Source organism: Carcharodon carcharias, chromosome 11 (genome assembly GCF_017639515.1).
Source record: "Carcharodon carcharias isolate sCarCar2 chromosome 11, sCarCar2.pri, whole genome shotgun sequence".
NCBI classification, from domain to species: Eukaryota; Metazoa; Chordata; class Chondrichthyes; order Lamniformes; family Lamnidae; genus Carcharodon; species Carcharodon carcharias.
Genome location: NC_054477.1, coordinates 67,109,992 through 67,129,495, shown reverse-complemented (window position 1 = coordinate 67,129,495; position 19,504 = coordinate 67,109,992). Strand labels below are relative to the sequence as shown.

General features: G+C 44.5%; 1 protein-coding gene across 1 annotated transcript in view; it reads left to right on the top strand.

The window, feature by feature from the left end:
- Positions 1 to 19,504, top strand: part of LOC121284081 (cytoplasmic dynein 2 heavy chain 1) — a 770,821-nt gene that overhangs the window by 375,425 nt on the left and 375,892 nt on the right. Inside the window, exon 69 of the mRNA XM_041199129.1 lies at positions 18,510 to 18,644. Coding sequence (XP_041055063.1) covers positions 18,510 to 18,644 — 135 coding nt within the window. The remainder of the gene's footprint in view (positions 1 to 18,509; positions 18,645 to 19,504) is intronic.

Sequence of the window (19,504 nt, the reverse complement as noted above, 5' to 3'; positions counted from 1 at the left end):
ATCTTGAGAATTAGTGGTCTGATTCCTGAGTTTAGAGTCATGTCTCAAACATAACACTTAACGAGTAATTTTACGACAGTTGTTTAAAGATTCCCTCTGAAATTTTTAAAATAACTCTGCTTTACCAACTGCATCAGTCATAACAGTCATTAAACATCTTCCAATGCTGGAAGGGGGGGATATGCCTGGTGGTCAATAAGGTGATACTCACTGTCAGTCTCCTTCCACCTGATCATAGAATTTTGGATAGTTACACTACAAAAGGAGGCCATTTAGCCCATTAAGTGTGCGCTGGCTCTCTGCAAAAGCAATTCACCTAGTCCCACTCCCCAGCCTTTTCCCCATAACCGTGCATTTTTTATCTTCAGGTGCTTATCCAATTCCGCTTTGAAAGCCTCGATTGAATATGCTCCACCACCCTCTTCTCTCTCAGTCTCTCTCTCTCTATCTCTCTCTCTTTGTAGCATCCTCATTTGTTCCGAGGGTTGCTAATCATGGCTCAATGATCCCATGATATCACAATGAGGCAAATGGAAGAGGCAAGTCACTAGAACTACGTCAGCTGGTACGAGGATTGAACCTGCAATATCAGGATTGTTAAATACAACACTGTTAGCCATCTGAGATAACTGGCCTATACCAGACTTCCAAGCAGTGCATTCCAGATCCTAACCATCTGTTGTCTTAAAAAAAAGGTTTCTCATGTTTTTTTCAACATCACCTTAAATCTGTCTCCTCTGGTTCTCGACCCTTCTGTTGAAGGGATCAGTTTTTCTCTATTTACTCTGTGTAGACCCCCATTATTTTGAACCCCTCTATCAAATCTCCCCTTCTGTTAAGAAGAACCTTCTACTGTGAAGAGAGAACAACCTCCGTTTCTTCAGTCTATTCTTATAACCGAAGTTCCTCTTACCCAGAACCATTCTCAGAAATGTTTTTGTCACTGTCTCTAAAGCTGTCACATCTTTCTTAAAGTGCAATGCCCAGAATTGGGCACAGTACTCCAGTTGAGACTGAACCAGTGTTTATGAAGGTTCATCAAACTTCCTTGCTTTTGTACTCTATACCTTAATATAGATTTAAGGTAAGGGGCAGGAGGTTTAGAGGGGATGTGAGAAAGTATCTTTCCAACCAAAGGATGGTAGGAATCTGGAACTCGCTGTCTGAACAGGTGGTAGAGACAGAAACCCTCATAACATTTAAGAAGTATTTGGATGTGCACTTGCGATGCCATGGCATACAAGACTATGGGCCGAGTGCTGGAAAATGGGATTAGAATAGTTAGGTACTTGTTTGACCGGTGCAGACGCAATGGGCCGAAGGGCTTTTTTCTGTGCTGTAGACCTCTGACTTTATGACCTCAAATTATAAAGCCCAGGATTGTGTATACCTTTTTAATTATCTTCTGAACCTGCCCTGCCACCTTCAATGATTTGTGCACAATTATACCTCCAGTTCTTTCTGTTTCTGCACCCCTTTTAGAGTTGTACCCTTTCATTTATATTGCCTCTCTTTGCTCTTCTTGCCAAAGTATATCACTTCATACTGGATTAAATTTCATCTGCCACATGTCCACCCATTCCAGCTGCCTCTCTCTGTCCTCTTGAAGTCTATCACCATTTTCCTCACAGTTCACAATGCTGCCAAGTATTGTGTCTTCTGCAAATTTCGAAATTGTGCCCCTACACCTAAGCCTAGATCATTAATATATATCAAGAAAAGCAATGGCTATAGTACTAATCCTTGGAGAACACCACTGTATATCTTCCTCCAGTCTGAAAAACAACCATTTGCCACTACTTTGTTTCCTGTCACTCAGTCAACTTGGCATCCGTGCTGCCATTGTTTCTTTTATTCCATGGGCCTCAACTTTACTGTCAAGCTTATTATTATCAATTTATCAACTGACTTTTGGAAATTCACAGACACCACACCAGCTGCATCACCCTCATCAACCCTCTGTTACCTTACCAAAAGTTTCAAAACAAAGTCTGTGCTTCTGAATTTGATGGCTTCTTCTGAGCTGCATTCCAATAAGCCTTTGCTCCTGGTTGTACTTATGACAACTGAAATTCAACATTGGTCTCATAAAAATTCTTGAACCTGGATTTGCATTTTCTTTCAGTAAAGATTGTCCTTTAGGTCACAATGTTATATTCTAACTTTTTGAAATTTCCAATTTCTCTCTCGACCTTGTCCTTTTCAATGTCTCCTTTCCCATATATCTGGCCTACGTTTGGCAGAAATTGTCTCATCCAGCATTATGGAAAGCCAATGACCATGGGATTTTCTAATAGGGGCAGCGCCATTGAGCAGAGTTTCCCACTATAACATGTCAACTGGCTCATCAAGGACCCTGGAATTTGGGACCAGAGCCTTATTTGCTTTTGTAACAGGGAATTGCCTGCCTGTAAACTGTCCTGTGACAAGGTTACTAAATGAAGAAATGCTAATTCTCTGAATCGTATGATCATGACACCATTGCATGATGATCAATAACATTGGCTCATTAAAATAAAAATGGAAAAAGCAGAAACATGAAAATCATCTTGGAAAAAATTTTATTTAATATAGTGCAAAATAGTTGCGTGGTAGTGCAGAACTTGAGTATTGCTGAAATAAGAGACATGCAAGAATGCTAAATTTTAAAGGGAACAACTATATTCCATGAGAAAAAAACTGCTGATTTGTTGGCATGTCAACTCTGGTTGAGGCGTTGCCATGAGGAATGCTCCAGGGAACTATTGCTCACCACTCTTTTATTTAAGTTTAAAAAAGGTACAATGCCTAGACATGTTCCTTTCGCCTGCTGAGGACAGATCCCTGTGTATGGTTATGTAGCTTCTAGTAAGCGAAAGTGAACCATATTGCCAGTCCAACTGATAATCTTAAATGTGTTGTAAGTGTAATTCTTAACACACTCTGGATTGTTCAGCAAATGCTGCCCAATTAGGGAATCACATGTAACATTATGCATGGGGCTGTAACTTCTGAGCTCCCCAGTGTCGGATTTGGGGAGGTATCCCAAAGATGCGCTGGGGAATCCCTCTCAGATGTTCCCAGGTAACGGTTTGCACAGCAATTTCCCAGAAGTACACACCCCTCTGGACAATTGTACTGCTCTGGGAACCATCTGAAAATGCGGTTTGAATTGCAAACTTCAGATGGTTCCGCTAGGGTTACATCAATAGTTATTCAGAAAAAGTTAGAAGAAATAAAACCTATTCTAACTTCTGGGTAACTATTCTAAATGCCCAGATTGAACCCACGTAACTACTGTCACATCCACTACCGCCCCATGGGACACCCCCCACATCCCTGACCCCTCCCAACCCCCCAACTCGCACCCCCGATGTCCGAACTCCATCCTCGACCTCTGATTCCCCCCCCAACCTGGACCTTGGACCCTTCGCACCTTGGACCTCAAACCCCGCCCTCCCCCCCCCCCCACCACCCCAATTCCCATGGACCTCCATCACCTCCCTACTTCTCCCGCACCCTAGACCGACCTCCCCAGCCCCCCTGAACCATTGAGTGACCTCCTCCCTCCCGACTTCCCATCCCCCCCCACCCCCATGGACCTTTGACAACTTCCTCAGGACCTTCCAGCCCCCCCACCAGATCTCCACTCCATCCTCATCCCCCAGACCTTGGACCCTAACCCCCACCCACCCCCAGTCCCCATGGATTTCCGCTCACACCCCTTGGACCTCCGACTGACTCCAACCCCACCACGAGGACACCCCTAACCCCCAAATCCTATTTACTTACCTTACACACTTACCTTCTCCTTGGCCCGTCAATTTCCCTGACCCTTTAAACTTAACTGCCTTATGGCCGCAAATGCTGTAAAAAAGGGTGTGTGGCCTCCTTGAATCCACCAGCGCTACACTTCACTGGGGCCGGCGAGGAGTCTTTCGATGCAGGCTTCAAGCAGCTCCGGCAAATGGAACGGTCAGTGTAATTTTCAAGACCAGGTAGGTGTGCATTTATTTCTTCTAATTCCTATGGGCCAGCACTTTCTGACGTTAGTTAGAAATTACAGCCCATGATGTTTCTGAGTTTTGTAAGCACAGGCTGGTAGAGTATGATCGGTACACGGCCTATTACGAGCAACCAAAGGACTGTATTCTCATGCAGAATAAATTGTCGCTTCATTTGAAATTTGGCATTTATGCACCTGTCCTGACAATAGCAAAACATAAAGCTTTGACAGCACGTCTCTTTTGTTTAGCAATAGGGCAAAATATTGTTAGGACAAACCATTGTTGTTGTATTGTTTTTTATGAAAAGATTTACCCTGATAAATATCTTTACAATGGGCTTGGATAAGAAATGGAAAACGGATAGCGATTTTAGGATTAGAGAATGTGCTTATAAAATAATCAGGCAAAGTTGGATGCCAGGAAGCATTTCTTTCCTGAGAAAGCTGAATATTGTAAATATAGGTTTGTTGTAAGAAAGAACACAAGTTCAGGATAGGACAAACAGATGTTGGGGTGCAGCAGGCATACATGTTTCAGTTAAGTATGCCTAATGATGTGTTGTGGATAATTCATGGTCCTCTAGAGCTTCAATGATTGCCCCAGTGGAATGTAGATTTTCCAAGGCATTTCGTGAAATTGTCCATAATTTTGTTGCAAATTTGCTGTGCAGTTTGTTGTAATTGAAAATGTCCTTGATGTAAATTTAATGCTTCTAAATTTGGTTATTAGTGACTTCACGTATGGTTGACTATGTTTACGTGATCAGCATTATATTAAAGCTTTGGAAGTAATTAGTGTGTTAAGTTGAGCATGGAATTGCAGCAAAGACTATTGTTGGAGTCAATTTGAAATAGCCATTCTCATGTGATTAAAAATATGTGATAAGGTAAACCAAGAAAGCCCAATTAATCTTCAGAATGCTGCCAATAATTATCAGATTAACAAGTCAATTTTAAACCCTATTTTAAAAAAGATAAACCTTCAACAGCAAATTGTTTTAATTGTAATTTAACATACCTGTGAATGTGGTATCGATCTAATTGACTGAAAATGGGGAATTAAACTTTAAAAGTCTACGCAAAAGTAAAATGACACATTCAGTGACATGAGATTTTTTCCCTCCGCCTTTAAATTTGTGCAAAAATGTAGACAAATAAATTGGCTACATGCCCAGAATCACTGAACATCCTGTTTCTGATATGCAATTTTAGTTGTGGATACATTGGAGCCTGTGACCATGAGTCATCTTCAATAACTACATGAGGATAAAAAAGTCCTCTTATCACTTCATTGGTGCTTGTTCTAGCTTTTTGCAGTTCTTTAAAACACCTCTGATTGCTGGATTTCTTCAGAGAAGAAAATGAAAAACTTGTATTTATATATATTTTTATATATACATTTATGGGACATGGGCTTCGCTAACTAGGCCAGTATTTATTGCCCTAATTACCCTTGAAAAGGTGGTGGTGAGCTGGCTTCTTGAACTGCTGCAGTCTTGATGGTGTAGGTACACCCACAGTGTTGTTAGGAGGACATTCCAGGATTTTTACCCAGCAACAGTGAAGGAACGGCGATATATTTCCAAGTCAGGATGGTGAGTGGCTTGGAAGGGAAATTCCAGGTGGTGGCATTCCCATGTATCTGCTGCCCTTGTCCTTCTAGATGGTAGCAGTCGTGGGTTTGGAAAGTGCTGCCAAAGAAGCCTTGATGAGATCCTGCAGTGCATCTTGTAGCTGGTGCACACTGCTGCCACTGTTTGTCAGTGGTAGAGAAAGTGAATGTTTGTGGAAGGGGTGCCTATCAAGCTGGCTGCTTTCTCCTCGATGGTGTTAAGCTTCTTGAGTGATTTTGGAGCTGCACTCTTCCAGGCAAGTGGGGAGTATTCCATCACACTCCTGATTTGTGCCTTGCAGATGGTAGACAGGCTTTGGGGAGTCAGGAGGTGAGTTACTCACTGCATTATTACTAGCCTCTCACCTACTCTTGTAGCCATAGTATTTATGTGGCTAGTCCGGTTCAGTTTCTGGTCAATGGTAATTCCCAGGATGTTGATATTGGGGGATTCAGTGATGGTAATGCCATTGAACATCAAGGGGCGATGGTTAGATTCTCTCTTGTTAGAGATGGCCATTGCCTGCACATGTGTGGTGTGAATATTACTTGCCACTTGTTAGCCTAAGCCTGGATATTATCTATGTCTTGCTGCATTTGGACTTGGACTGCTTCAGTATCTGAGGAGTCATGGATGGTGTTGAACACTGTGCAATCATCATAAGCAAACATCCTCACTTCTGACCTTATGATGGAAGGAAGGTCATTGATGAAGCAGCTGAAGATGGTTGGGCCTCGCACCTTTCATGACCACTGGATGTCCCAAAGCGCTTTCCAGCCAATTAAGTAGTCTTTGAATGATTGCCACTGCTGTAATGTTGGAAATGTGGCAGTCAAATGTGCACAGGACACACCCACAAATAGCAAAGCAATAATGACCAGCTAACCTGTTTTTGTGATGTTGGTTAAGAGATAAATATTGGTCAGGACACCAAGTTTTACTCCCCTGCTCCCCTTCTAAGTAGTACCATGGGATCTTCTACTTTCACCTGTGAGAGCAGATGGGGCTGTGGTTTAAGGTCTTGTCTGAAAGACAGTGTAGAAGACAGAGTGCAGTTTGTCTTTCCGTTTGCTTTTAAAATACCAGAATGAACCATTGTATGCAAGATTTAAATATGTCAATGGCTTATCCACTTATTACTACAAAATTGGAGAACATCGAATATCTAGTACCTGGCCTCTATTTTAACAGCTTTCTTTCTCCAAAACAGGTATTTGTACTTATATATTACCTTAACACTTGCCTCAGCGATACTCCAAACCACAACAAATTCCTTTACAATACAGTGACTATTGTTATACACAGCAAGATTTCACAAAGAGCAGAAGTGAATGGCCAGCAAATCTGTTTTTATTGCTAAAAGAAAAACAAAATGCTGCGGATGCTAGAAATCTGAAATAATTACAGAAAATGCTTGGAAAAACTTAGTGCTCAGAAGAATCATTTGTACTTGAAATGTTAACTCTGTTTCTCTCTCCACAGATGCTACCAGTCGTGCTGAGTTTTTCCAGCATTTTCGTTTCATTGAGAGCTTGAGGGTGGTGGTGTGATGTTGATATTTGGAAAACACACTGCTTTTCTTCAATAGTGCTATGGGACCTTTTAATGTCAATGGAAACCAATGGACCAGGCAGATGGAACTTCAGTTTAACATCTCAGCCAAAGGATGACACCTCTGACAATGCAATACTCGCCCAGTATTGTACAGACTGTTAGCATAGATTTGTTTTCAATCCTAAAATATATTGTAACCTTACGCACTTAGTGTGAAACTGATGGGATCAGGTTGACCACCCACTTTACTCTACCCAAGCATTAAAATGGTGCTGAATGTAAAATCAGGAATCAACTCATACCTGTCCCTTTTCTTCTGGGTAAACCAGGGCCCTCATGACTGGGAGTAGAAAAAGAACCTGCTCACAGACATAATCTATCATGGCATTTTAATTCTATTCTTGTCTCAATAGATCGCAATCATTGAAATATTGTATTTAGTTTGCTAGTTAAATAACTTTAAAATTATGCATGTGCCATCCCTGCAAAATATTATGTATTATAAACTATATTATTATTGGCTATCCCTCACTAGCAAGGATGGTTTACTTCCATAAGTGCGAACATGGCTGATGAGGCCAATTCTGGATGTGCAGACTTTATGGCGCAAAGGGCATTTGTTGTCATGTGGGATGTATTATCAGTTCAGGTCACAGCATATTCTTTTTTTCTGCTTTCACTTTTCCTCTTCATTTTATTGTCATTGGGTCTCAGGATGCTGGGATCCTTCCCATAGACTCTGCCGCTATCTGGTTCGGTGTAAGGCAGTGGTCTCCCATGAGTTAATGCCAATGTTGCATTTCTTCATTTTCGCTTTCAGCACATTCTTGAAGCATTTCTTCTGGCCCCCTCTGGTGTGTTTGGCCTGGCTGAGCTGAAAGAAGAAGACCTGCTTTGAGAGCCTGGTGTCTAACATCTGAACTATATGAGCAACCAAAGCAAGCTGATGGCAGATGATCATAGCTTTGATGCTTGTGATACCTGCTTGTGATGTTGTTGCGCAGTACCCCTGCTTAATATGTAAGATATTCCACAGGCAACATTGATAGTATAACTCTAGTGCTTTGAGGTGCCTCCTATACGTTGTCCATATTTTAGCCCCATCCAGAAAGGAAGGGATCACAACCACATGGTACACCTTGAGCTTGGTTTCAACTTTGAGGTCTCAATCTGCAAACACTTGCTCTTCAGGTGACCAAAGGTTGCACCAGCAGATTTCAGATGATGTGGATTTCTTCCAGCAATGTCAGCCTTCCAATAGAGAGAACTTCCAAGGTACTGGAAATGTTCTACATTTTCCAGGCAATCATCATGAATCCTAATCAATGGGGCTGGGGCTTTTGCGTGTGCGCTTGCCCTTTCGTATGCACCATGAATGATATCTGTGGCTTCTGCACTGTCACAAAGACTATTTATAGCCCAAGTACTCAAAGATCAGCTCCTCTAAGGTCTAAGGATGGGGTGGGGTGGTGGGGGGGAGGGGGAGATCTGATCAAGGAAAGGGAAGTTGTCAACGCCCATTGGAGAGAACATTTTGAAGATCTTTTCTTTCAAGAATCAATTGTTGCCAAGAGTGTTTTCAACTCCATCTCACAACACCCAGTTAGAAATGAACTCGGAACTCTGTCAGTACCAATGGAAGTGATGAAAGCCATTCACAAATTTGAAGAACAATAAATCAGTAGGAGGTGCTGGAACCCCTGCTAATCTTTTAAGCAGGGAGGAGAGAAACTAACATTATAGCTTCATGCCCTTACCCTACAGATCTGGAATGAAGAGGCAATCCCATAGTCACAGCCAAGGATACCAAGATTGTGACAATCTTCAAGAAAGGGGACAAATGCAACTGTGGAAATTACAGAGGCATCTTCATAGTTTCCAAAAACTGTACATATATATGGCTGTGATGGTAAAACCTGGTTTTTTGTGGAAGTTGGAAATGTCATAAAAGAAACATTGAATAGATTCAATCAAAGCATAAAGAATGCATTAATATATTTAATAAAAGACAAGGGATGGAATCACGTAGTAGCATTGAGTGCCCCGACAGTGGGTCCAGAATTGCGCAGGACCTCCGTTAGGAGACAGACCATAAGACATAGGAGCAGAAATTAGGCCATTCGGCCCGTCGTGTCTGCTCCGCCATTCATGACTGATAAGTTTCTCAACCCCATTCTCCTGCCTTCTCTCTGTAACCTTTGATCCCCTTACCAGTCAGGAACCTATCTATCTCGGTCTTAACTACACTCAATGACCTGGCCTCCACAGCCTTCTGTGGCAATGAATTCCATAGATTCACCACTCTCTGGTTAAAGAAGTTTCTCCTCATCTCTGTTCTAAAAGGTCTTCCCTTTACTCTGAGTCTGTGCCCTCGGGTCCTAGTCTCTCCTACTAATGGAAACATCTTCTCCGTGTCCACTCTATCCAGGCCTTTCAGTATTCTGTAAGTTTCAATCAGATCCCCCCTCTTCCTTCTAAACTCCATCGAGTATAGACCCAGATTCCTCAAATGTTCCTCATATGTTAAGCCTTTCTTTCCTGGGATCATTCTTGTAAACCTCCTCTGGACCCTCTCCAGGGCCAGCACATCCTTCCTGAGATACGGGGCCCAAAATTGCTCACAATGTTCTAAATGTGGTCTGACCAGAGCCTTATAAAGCCTCAGCAGCACATCCCTGCTTTTATATTCTAGTCCTCTTGAAATAAATGCCATTTGCCTTCCTAACTACCGACTCAACCTGCAAGTTAACCTTAAGAGAATCCTGGAGCAGGACTCCCAAGTCCCTTTTCATTCCAGATTTCTGAATTCTCTCCCCATTTAAAAAATAGTCTATGCCTCTATTCTTCCTATCAAAGTGCATGACCTCTCACTTCCCCACGTTATATTCCATCTGCCACTTCTTTGCCATTCTCCTAACCTGTCCAAATCTTTTTGCAGCCTCCCTGCCTCCTCAATACTATCTGTCCCTCCACCTATCTTTGTATCATCTGCAAACTTAGCCAGGATGCCTCAGTTCCTTCGTCTAGATCATCAATGTATAAAGTGAAAAGTTGTGGTCCCAACACTGACCCCTGCGGAACTCCACTAGTCACCGGCCACCATCCTGAGGAGGACTCTCTTATCCCCAATCTCTGCCTCCTGCCAGACAGCCAATCTACTATCCATGCTAGTACCTTGTCTCTAACACCATGGGCTCTTATCTTACTGAGCAGCCTCCTGTGCGGCACCTACAGGACAGTCCTGAGACAGGACAGCTGATCATGTGCCATCATGGGTAGGCCAGCCAATTACATATTCAGAGTTGAGGGGCCTGGCCAGTCATGCAGCGGGGGTGAGAAGGAGGTTGATACCTCACGGGGTCAGAGATCCTGGTCCCATTTTTCAAAGGCTCTCAGACAGGCATGCACTCCCTGCAATCTAACAGGATTAGTCTGCCTCTGAGTGGACGTTTTGAAAGTTCAACGGATGACGCAAAACGCAAATGGCTGATCTGACTCGCCCTGCCCCTGAAAAGCGGCGACCATTGCTGCATCCACCTGCTCATCTGGCGCGCACCTCCCCCGCACTTCCCACCAAAAAAACTGCAATACTGCTGCACCAAGTAACTGTCCTTGAGCAATGTTTCATTGCAGAAAATGAGTGGCCCCAGGGTTTAGTGATGCCTTCCTACAGGTTCTCCACCAGGCTGTCTGAAAATGGTTGGAGGTCCTGTTTCCCAATGATAGCAGCAGGAGACCGTCGCACCTGACCAGGGTGGCCTGGACAGAGATTGCAGCGGAGGTGAGCAGCCATGGGATCCACAAGTGAAACAGGGTCCAGTGCCGCATAAGGGTCAATGATATGTGTTCCGCAAGGGTAAGATGCACACTGTAGTGACAGCAAAGTGGCACTCGTGATGGCATCAAGCAAGTGGAGAGGTATGCCAAACAGGAGTTTGGGTTCTAAGCCTCAGCACCAGATGGACATGTGTACTGAATGTGTGGGAGCCAGTTCATGGTGTGAACGTTGTACCAGGTGCAGGAGAGTGCGCGTATGGAACACTTACTAGGGAGGTGGCATTATCTGACACAGACCTGCATGCTCATAAAGGAGATTACTATCCATTGAGATGATTTTCTTTTATTCATTCAAGGGATGTGGGCTTTGCTGGCTGAGCCAGCATTGGTTGCCCAACCCCAATTGCTCTTGAGAAGGTGGTGGTGAGCTGCCTTCTTGAACCACTGCAGCCCATGTGGTGTAGGTACACCCACAGTGCTGTTAGGAAGGGAGTTCCAGGATTTTGATCCAGCAACAGTGAAGGAACGGCGATATATTTCCAAGTCAGGATGGTGAGTTGTTTGGAGGTGGTTTCCAGGTGGTGGTGTTCCCATGGGCAGAAACTTCAACTTGGTGAGCGGGGGCGGGCCCCACTCGCTGAGGCGTAAATTGGCACGGGGTGACGCAGGCGTGCGTCCTGATGTCACTGCGCGTCATTTAGATTTTCAGTTCAGCGCGCACGTAGTCAAGTCAGCTGCGCACCCAACGAATTGTCAAAGGCCTATTAAGGCCATTTAAAAACAAATTAAGGCAATCAGCTGAGCTGCCCGTCCAATTTAATGGGTGGGATGAGGTTTCATGAAAGATTTAAAATTTTCATGAAAGATTTAAAATTTTCAGAAAAATTTTTATTGAAATTAATGCACATGTCCCAGCTCATGTGACAGTTACACATGAGGGGATGTGTTATAAACATTTTCTTGTCACTTTATTATGCTTTCTAGATTTGAAACTAATCTCCCTGAGACACCTCTGTGCCTCAGAGATTTCTGCGTGAAAGAGTACACTCCTGACTCAGGCAACCCCCACCCCACCTGCGCAGGGAGCGCTCAGCGCTTCTGGGTGTGCGTCAGCCTGGGCTGGCCTTCATTGGCCCACCCACGTAAAACGGTGGTGCGGAACCAATCGGGGGCGCTGATTGGGACTGTGCCCACCCACACCTGCTCCCGACCTGCCCGCTCAATGGGGAGAAAATTCTCCCCCATGTATTTGCTGCCCATGGCCTTCTAGATGGTAAAGTGGCCATGGGTTTGGAAGGTGCTGTCTAAGAAGTTCCTGCAGTGCATCTTGTAGATCATGCATGCTGCTGCCGCTGTGCATCAGTGGTGGAGGGAGTGAATGTTTGTGGATGAGGTGCCAATCAAGCAGGCTACTTAGGCCTGGATGGTGTCAAGCTTGGGTGTTGTTGGAGTTGCACTCATCTAGGCCAGCAGGACAAAAGAGTGCATAATGTCAGGGAGTGTTTGAAAAATGATGGCGGTGTCCCTGACATCCACATATTGACTCCTGCGAAGGAGGATGAGGTTGTCCTGACCGGGAAGCAGGATGGACACTCAGTTGCAGATGGCAAGGCCAGAGTGTCAACACAACTAAGTGAGGATATCTCTAACCTGCTGTGGAGAACCCAGCATTCACGAGACACGCGTGACAGTGCACTGCGAAAAGAAATTGTACATTACCTCAAGCTAATTCTCTGTGTTCTCCAATGCAAGTCCTTGCAGTACGGAGGCATGTAGCCCATGGTCTGCTACAAGTCAGAACTCCACCTCTGTGGATGATTACAAGGAACATTCAGAAGATGCACCATTGCATCAGTCTTCCGCAATCTCCATCAGTGCAAACGCAGTCACCTTTGAAATGTATTTGTGATTAGCCTCGAAGTCACAACCTGGTGAACACATTACAAACACATTGCAGCAGCAGATGGAGGATGTGACAGCCAAAGTCCCTGACTGTCAGAGGACTGCTGGAGACCAGGCCATATTGAGCCCCATGCTGATGACGTGCCTCTGAGAACAGCTACAAGAAACATGCTGGAGATGCAGAGATTGGCAGGGGCACATCTGGCAGAGTTAGCAGAGGTTATAGACAGCCTTGAGCGAATGGTGGAGGAGTCCATCCAGGCCAAAAATTCTGTCATAGCTCTGCAATGTGAGTGCATGGCTTTCTCTATTGAGTGGTTGGCCATGGAAAGCCAAGTCCATTAGACCAGTTAGTGGCTGCTGGAAATGCACTCGGCCGTGCATTCTGTCACTCTGACCATGGGCTCTATACACTGTTGGCTAGTTGTGAGGGGGTCGAAGCACCTCGAACTCCTTCCAGGTGCTCCCTCATCCTCCCGGAATCAGGAAAGTGCCGTCACGCACTGACAGGAAGGAGGAGTGGAGGAGCGCCAGCAATCTGCCTTGGGAGTGTCATCTCAGGGAGCTCCGAGGGTGAGTTGCCTTTCCTCTTCCCCTCTGCCAGTGAACTCAGTTTCTTCAGTAGGTGAGGCTGATGAGGATTTGCCTGCACCTGTGCAGGGACCCTCTGCAGGCTGGAGCCCTCTCAACCTTGGACTATCAGAGGATGGCCATCAATGTAATTTCAAGGAACAAGCTGCCTCCATCTCAGCTGTGGATGTCGGGTCACACAAACGCATAATGGTAGAAACATAAGTGTAAAGCCGCCTTATGGCACAAAGTTGCTACAGGTGTCCAATGACATTTTAAGTTTGTGTAAGTATATAGTTTTGAGCACTTTATTCATGTGTGTTGAATGGTATGTTTTAGGGACATTTGAAATCAAACACAAGAACACAAAAAATAGCAGATGTAGCCTATATGGCCCATCAAGCCTGCTCCACCATTCATTATGATGATAGCTGATCTCGGGTTCCAACTCTATTTTCCTGCCTGCTCACGATATCCCTTAATTCCCTGAGAGACCAAAAATTTGTCTTTCCCAGCCTTAAATGTATTCAACTATGAAGTATCTACAACACTCTGGGGTAGAGAATTCCAAAGATTCACAATTCTTTGAGTGAAGTAATTTCTCCTCATCTCATTGCTGAATGATCGGCCCTTTATCCTGAGACAGTGCGCCGCTTGACTGGTCCAGACAGTGGAACCTCATTTTCAGCTGTCCAAAGAACTGTTCTCTTGTTGAGGCATGGAAGATGTTGTCCTTCTCCACTACTGGGCTTTGTGGGTTCTGCGTAGATGTCATAAGCCAGGACTTCTCTGGATGTCCCCTGTCACCGAGGAGCTAACCCTGCATTTTCAAGGAGCTGCTGGGTGGTGGTGGGGGAAATAGCTGTGGCACCTGAGTGTCTGAAAATATATGAGTCATAAGAGCCACCTGGGAAGTGAGCACACACCTGTAGGATTCATTTTTGGTGGTCACAAACTAGCTGCACATTGATGGAATGAAACCTTTCGGTTTATGTTGTTGCTGGCTGTTCCCAGGGAGCTGTCAGCACTGCATGTCTGGAATCAGTTGTCCCTTGTACTTGTGGCAATGCAGCTATGGAGCCAAATCCAACAGCTCTAGCTGCCTAGCTATCAGGGTTTGTGTGAATCATGCAAAATCATCAGCCCTTTTGAACATGGCATTGTTGATCTCCTTTCTGCACCTGTGTGTAGCTGACTGGGAGATGCCACGTGTTTATCCTGTGGAGTCCTGGAATGACCTGGTGGCATAGAAATTCAAGGTGGCAGTGACTTTTAAAGCTATTGGCATATAATTGTCTCCCATTCCACAAGGCTGGAGGTCTTCCTCTAGGAGCTGACATAGGTCAATGATTGACTGCTGTGACATCCTCAGCCGTCTTTGACTTTGCCTCTGATATTTGCAGGTAGTTTCCCCATGTGCGATATATTTGATTATCTGTCTTTGCTTGGTATTGCACTGGCCTCTGGCTGCCAACATCCTGAGCTGCCTGACCCTTTGCTGCTACCCCTTGTTCACCCTCTGTTGGTTCCTATCTTCCTCCACCACAGCATCAAAATGCGCAGGGTGCACAATACCCATTCTTTCTGCCTGAAGTGAACTGAGACAGAAGGCCTGTAAAGATCTGGTCAGCATGGTCTTTTTGGCCCTCCTTCCTGACTGTGAGTACTGTGGACCATTGGGTAGCCCAATGGGTAGCTCACACCCTAGTCTCTACCCAACCTACTGTGGTCATCTCCACCACCCCCCCCGCCCCCATAGACTTGGTCTCCGGCCACCCCTTCCATCTGTCACACTTATGTTCACTGGACACTCCAACTTGACACTGGACCTGCAAGCCATAACCTTGCACCCTCCCTCAGTCATTCTTGACCTTTCCTCTATCAGCCTTGACCCTCCCTCCATCACCCTGGCTCTGCTTTCTATGACCCTCGAGCTACCCCACCATCACCCTTGATCAACTATCTGTCAACCTAGAGCTGCCTCTACCTCCCCCCCCTCCCCCAACCTCGTCACAATCAAGCTGTCCCTGGCACCCTAAACCTGTCCCTTTTTCACCGTCGACCTGCCAACCACCATCCTTAACTCTCTGTATCATCCTTGCCCTGCCCTGGGTTATTCTCGACTCTCACAACCTCACCGTTGACCTGCACTCAATCGCTCTCGATCAATCTTCGGTAGAGATTTACCTTCCCTCTGTCATCCGTCTCCCTTCCTCTGTCCCCCACGACCGTTCTTAAGCCCTTCATGACCCGCCATCCTATCCACGGACAACCGTGTCCCAACACCCCTCGGCAGTTGACACCCTCCCTTCAACAGACATCCCGACATCCCAGGACAGCCACCAGGCAAGCGCAATGAAACAGTTCAACCTCCTCTCCCCGGTCCAACAAAGTTTCCCATACAAGTAAAGCAACTTCTGTTCATTCCAAATCAACTTCTGTTCATTCCAAATCAACCAGGAAGACTACCTCACCTGCTGCACGCCATTTTAACCATTTGTGAATTTGAAGGCACATGTTTCTCATTTGCTACCAACTTAATTGTAAAGATACAATTTGATCTGGTGACCCTGTGTTTTAATGAAATGCTAATGCATGAAAAATAGGTTACCGCCGCTTGCTGTAGGAACCATAATCCACTGCAAGCGTAATTCCCAACTTTCATCCCTCTGCCAGGAAGCTGACATTTTGCCTCCCTCACAATTAAGTGCCCCTGTCTGCCTTATTTCCCACTCTCAGAAGCTTCTCAAGATCCTGCCCTTGGGACAGGATTTTCGCCTCGGCGGGCGTGGGAGAAGCCGCGAAACCGACCACTGCCTGTGATCAGGCCCCGACTGTAATTTCACGCCAATTAACGGCCAGCGTGAAACACGCGATGATAACCTCAGTGCTGCCTGGGTGGGGGCGGGAGGAGCATGAGCGCTGAAGTGTGTATATGTGCGGGCTGTGCTCAGTGAAAGCTCTCTGAAGGCACAGAGCTGTCTCAGGGAGCTGAAGATTTTTAACAGGAGAAATAAAAAATTTAAAAATAAGGAAAACACGTCCCCATATATGTCTGTCAAATGAACAGGGATATGTGAAATATGAGTTGTAAATATTTTTTACTTTTAGTCACTGTTCGCAACCCCATCCCGCATGTGGATGAGGTTTCATTAAAAATGACTGGCCTATTTGCCCACCCGCCAACCGAATGGTTGAACGGGCAGCGAAAAATTATATTGAATTAATTGATTAAGGGCCTTACTAGGTCTTTTAATTGTTGGCGGGCGCGCTGCCACCTCTCTCGCACGCCCAGCGACTGAACGATCGAGAGAGTGTGCGATAACACTGGGATGCTTGCCTGACGCCATCGCACACCATTTCTTCCCCCGTTCGGGTTGGCTGCGTGCCTGCCTGCGGGACGAAAAATTCTGCCCTTGATGTTTCTCAAGTCAGAAATCTACAAGCACCTAACAATCTGCAAACTGCCTTCACCAAGAGTGAATTAAACTCTAATTGATCATGTTACTGGAGCAATGATTTTAAAGGGAAAGGCTGAACATCACAATTGTGCACCCAAACACAGACTGGAAGTGAGATCACCTAGTGTAATCAACTAGGTGACCAGCAAATATTTGTTAATTCCCTGTGTTTTTTTTAATACTGTACTGAATCCGTGCGGTGCAGTTTTGTCCGTGAGCTTGGGCTTACATTTGTTGTATCTCATGTAATGGGGCTTTTTTGTTGCATTTTCCTGACTCTTGATCTCTTTGAATCATGTGATACCCTGATCTAACAGTTAATAACTAGAACTGCTCTGTGCCTCTGCAAACGCTAGTAGGTAATTAGTTAATTGGAGTTGTGCAGGTGTGTAAGGGTGGTTCATGCTCTGACTTCTCTTTCTGTCCAAGTGGGTAAATTCCTGAGCCTCGTCTCAGTGCACCCATTAGACAGTGTCATTGAGATTAATCGTTCAAGATATAAAGAAATTCAGACGTAAATTTGTATTCTGTTACTCTGTGCCGCTGGCACTGGAGCTCCAACATGCTGTGCTGTTACACTGCCATGAATGTTAATGTTACTTTCAGTGCCAATTTGGTTGAAAATCATAGTGTATTGGAGTATTGCCATCTACACCAGGAAAATGAAATAAGCAGGTTGAATGTCATTCCCAATGTGGCCATGGCAGTGGGATGTTCCAATTGAAGGCAAGATGAATGAAAGAAATCCAAGACAAATTTAGACTGCTCTTGTGTATCTGCTAATTGCGGGCTCGATCTGCCTTTAGTGGAAACCTGGGCTAAACTTTTTAGCTCAGCAGGTGGGTGTGCGCCCGACCCGACTGAACGTAAAATGCTACGCGATGACATCGAGCGTGCATCCCGACATCATCGCGCGCTTGTGTGACATTTCAGTCGACGGCCACCATGCTGGAGTCGGCAGCATGCCCGCCAATAATTTAAAGGCCTGTTAAGGCCACTAAAAAGTTAATTAAAATAAATTTTTCACTGCCCATCCAACCTTATGGTTGGCAGGCAGGCGAAACGGCCAAATGGCCTTTATGTTTTTTTGGAAACCTCATCCAGGTTTCACAAAAGCAAATAAAAATAAAAGAACAGTTTTAAAATTTAATAAATAACATGCCCCTGCTCACATGAGGGGACATGTTTCATTACATTTTTATTTTATTAATTATATTTTTTCACATATTTTCACTTCCCTGAGGCAGCTCTCTACCTCAGGGAGATTATGTAGTGCGCACATGTGTGAAGGTTGCGCTCACCCCACCTGCCCTCCTGCCCCCACCCTCACTGCTGCCGCTTGGGTTTAACGTTGGGCGGGCCTTAATTGACCCGCCAGTATGAAATGGCCTTCTGGGCCCGATCGTGGTCGGCGGTCCACTCCCACTGAGTCCACATGCCAAGGGCAAATTTCTGCCCGAAATGTGCAGGCTGAGTTCTCAGTTCCTGAAAGAGCATAGAAGGAAAAGACTGACTTAAAAATTGACGGAATCTGTATGTGCGTATTATTTCAATTGCAGTTTGTTCAAACCTACTTCTAATGCCAGTGAAATGGATGAGTGAAATTCACAGAAATGAATTAAAATATGTAAATATCATTTTTCACAGAAACTGGCAACTTCCCAAGGAAATATATTGGAAAACAAAGGGCTCATAGAGTCACTCAATCAGACCAAGGCCAGCAGCGCACTAATCCAGGAATCCCTCAATGAATCATTCAAATTACAAGTCTCTTTAGATCAGGTATTGTAGATCTTAAAAAAATGTCAAACAATTTATACAAATGAATTAAATAAAAAGCAAAGAATATAATCTGATAGTGGTATATATTTTATTCATTTTTTAATGAGCTTCAAAATGTTTAGGTATGTTATTATATAGTTTATATGTTTAATCATTTACAAGCATAATTATTGATCAACTACTGTTGTAGGTAAGTTCCTTTATTAATTTAAAGGATTTAAAAAAAAAAAGCAATGAAACAAAAAAAACAGCCTGCCAGCTCTCACCGCAGACACTCCCCATGTTCCATCTCATGTTGTCTACCCACCCCTGTGGACCCTTATACTCTCCATGCCAAACTATGCCCCTCTACCCACCCCCCCATGGCAGAACACCTAAACTAAAGCCTGAAAATAACTCCTGGACACATGTGTTTCACTTCACCCAATTTAAAAATATACCCAGTTTCTTTCACTTTTCATAAAATTATATAAATATTCAACATAAATGTTTTAGATAGGGACGGATGCAATAAATTAACAAAGGAACTTAACCACAATCATAGTTGATCAATACAGCCCCCATGCCCCCAACTATTGCCCTTTGCCCTTACACCTAACATGCCAACTCACCATGGGCAGATCTCAGGACCCTTGATGAGATTAAATAAAATAAAGTTTTAAGTGTCTTTGCAGACTTAAAAAAAACTCTCATAAAAACCCATTTACTTATATTTACATTCCCTCAGCTACATTTATATAAAAACAAACATTTCATTCAAGTGCTTAATCCCTTACAAAAACAAACACTGGAATTCATACTACCACTTCAAAGATATTGACAGCTATTTGGAGCTATCAATCAAAATGAAATGGAAGGCA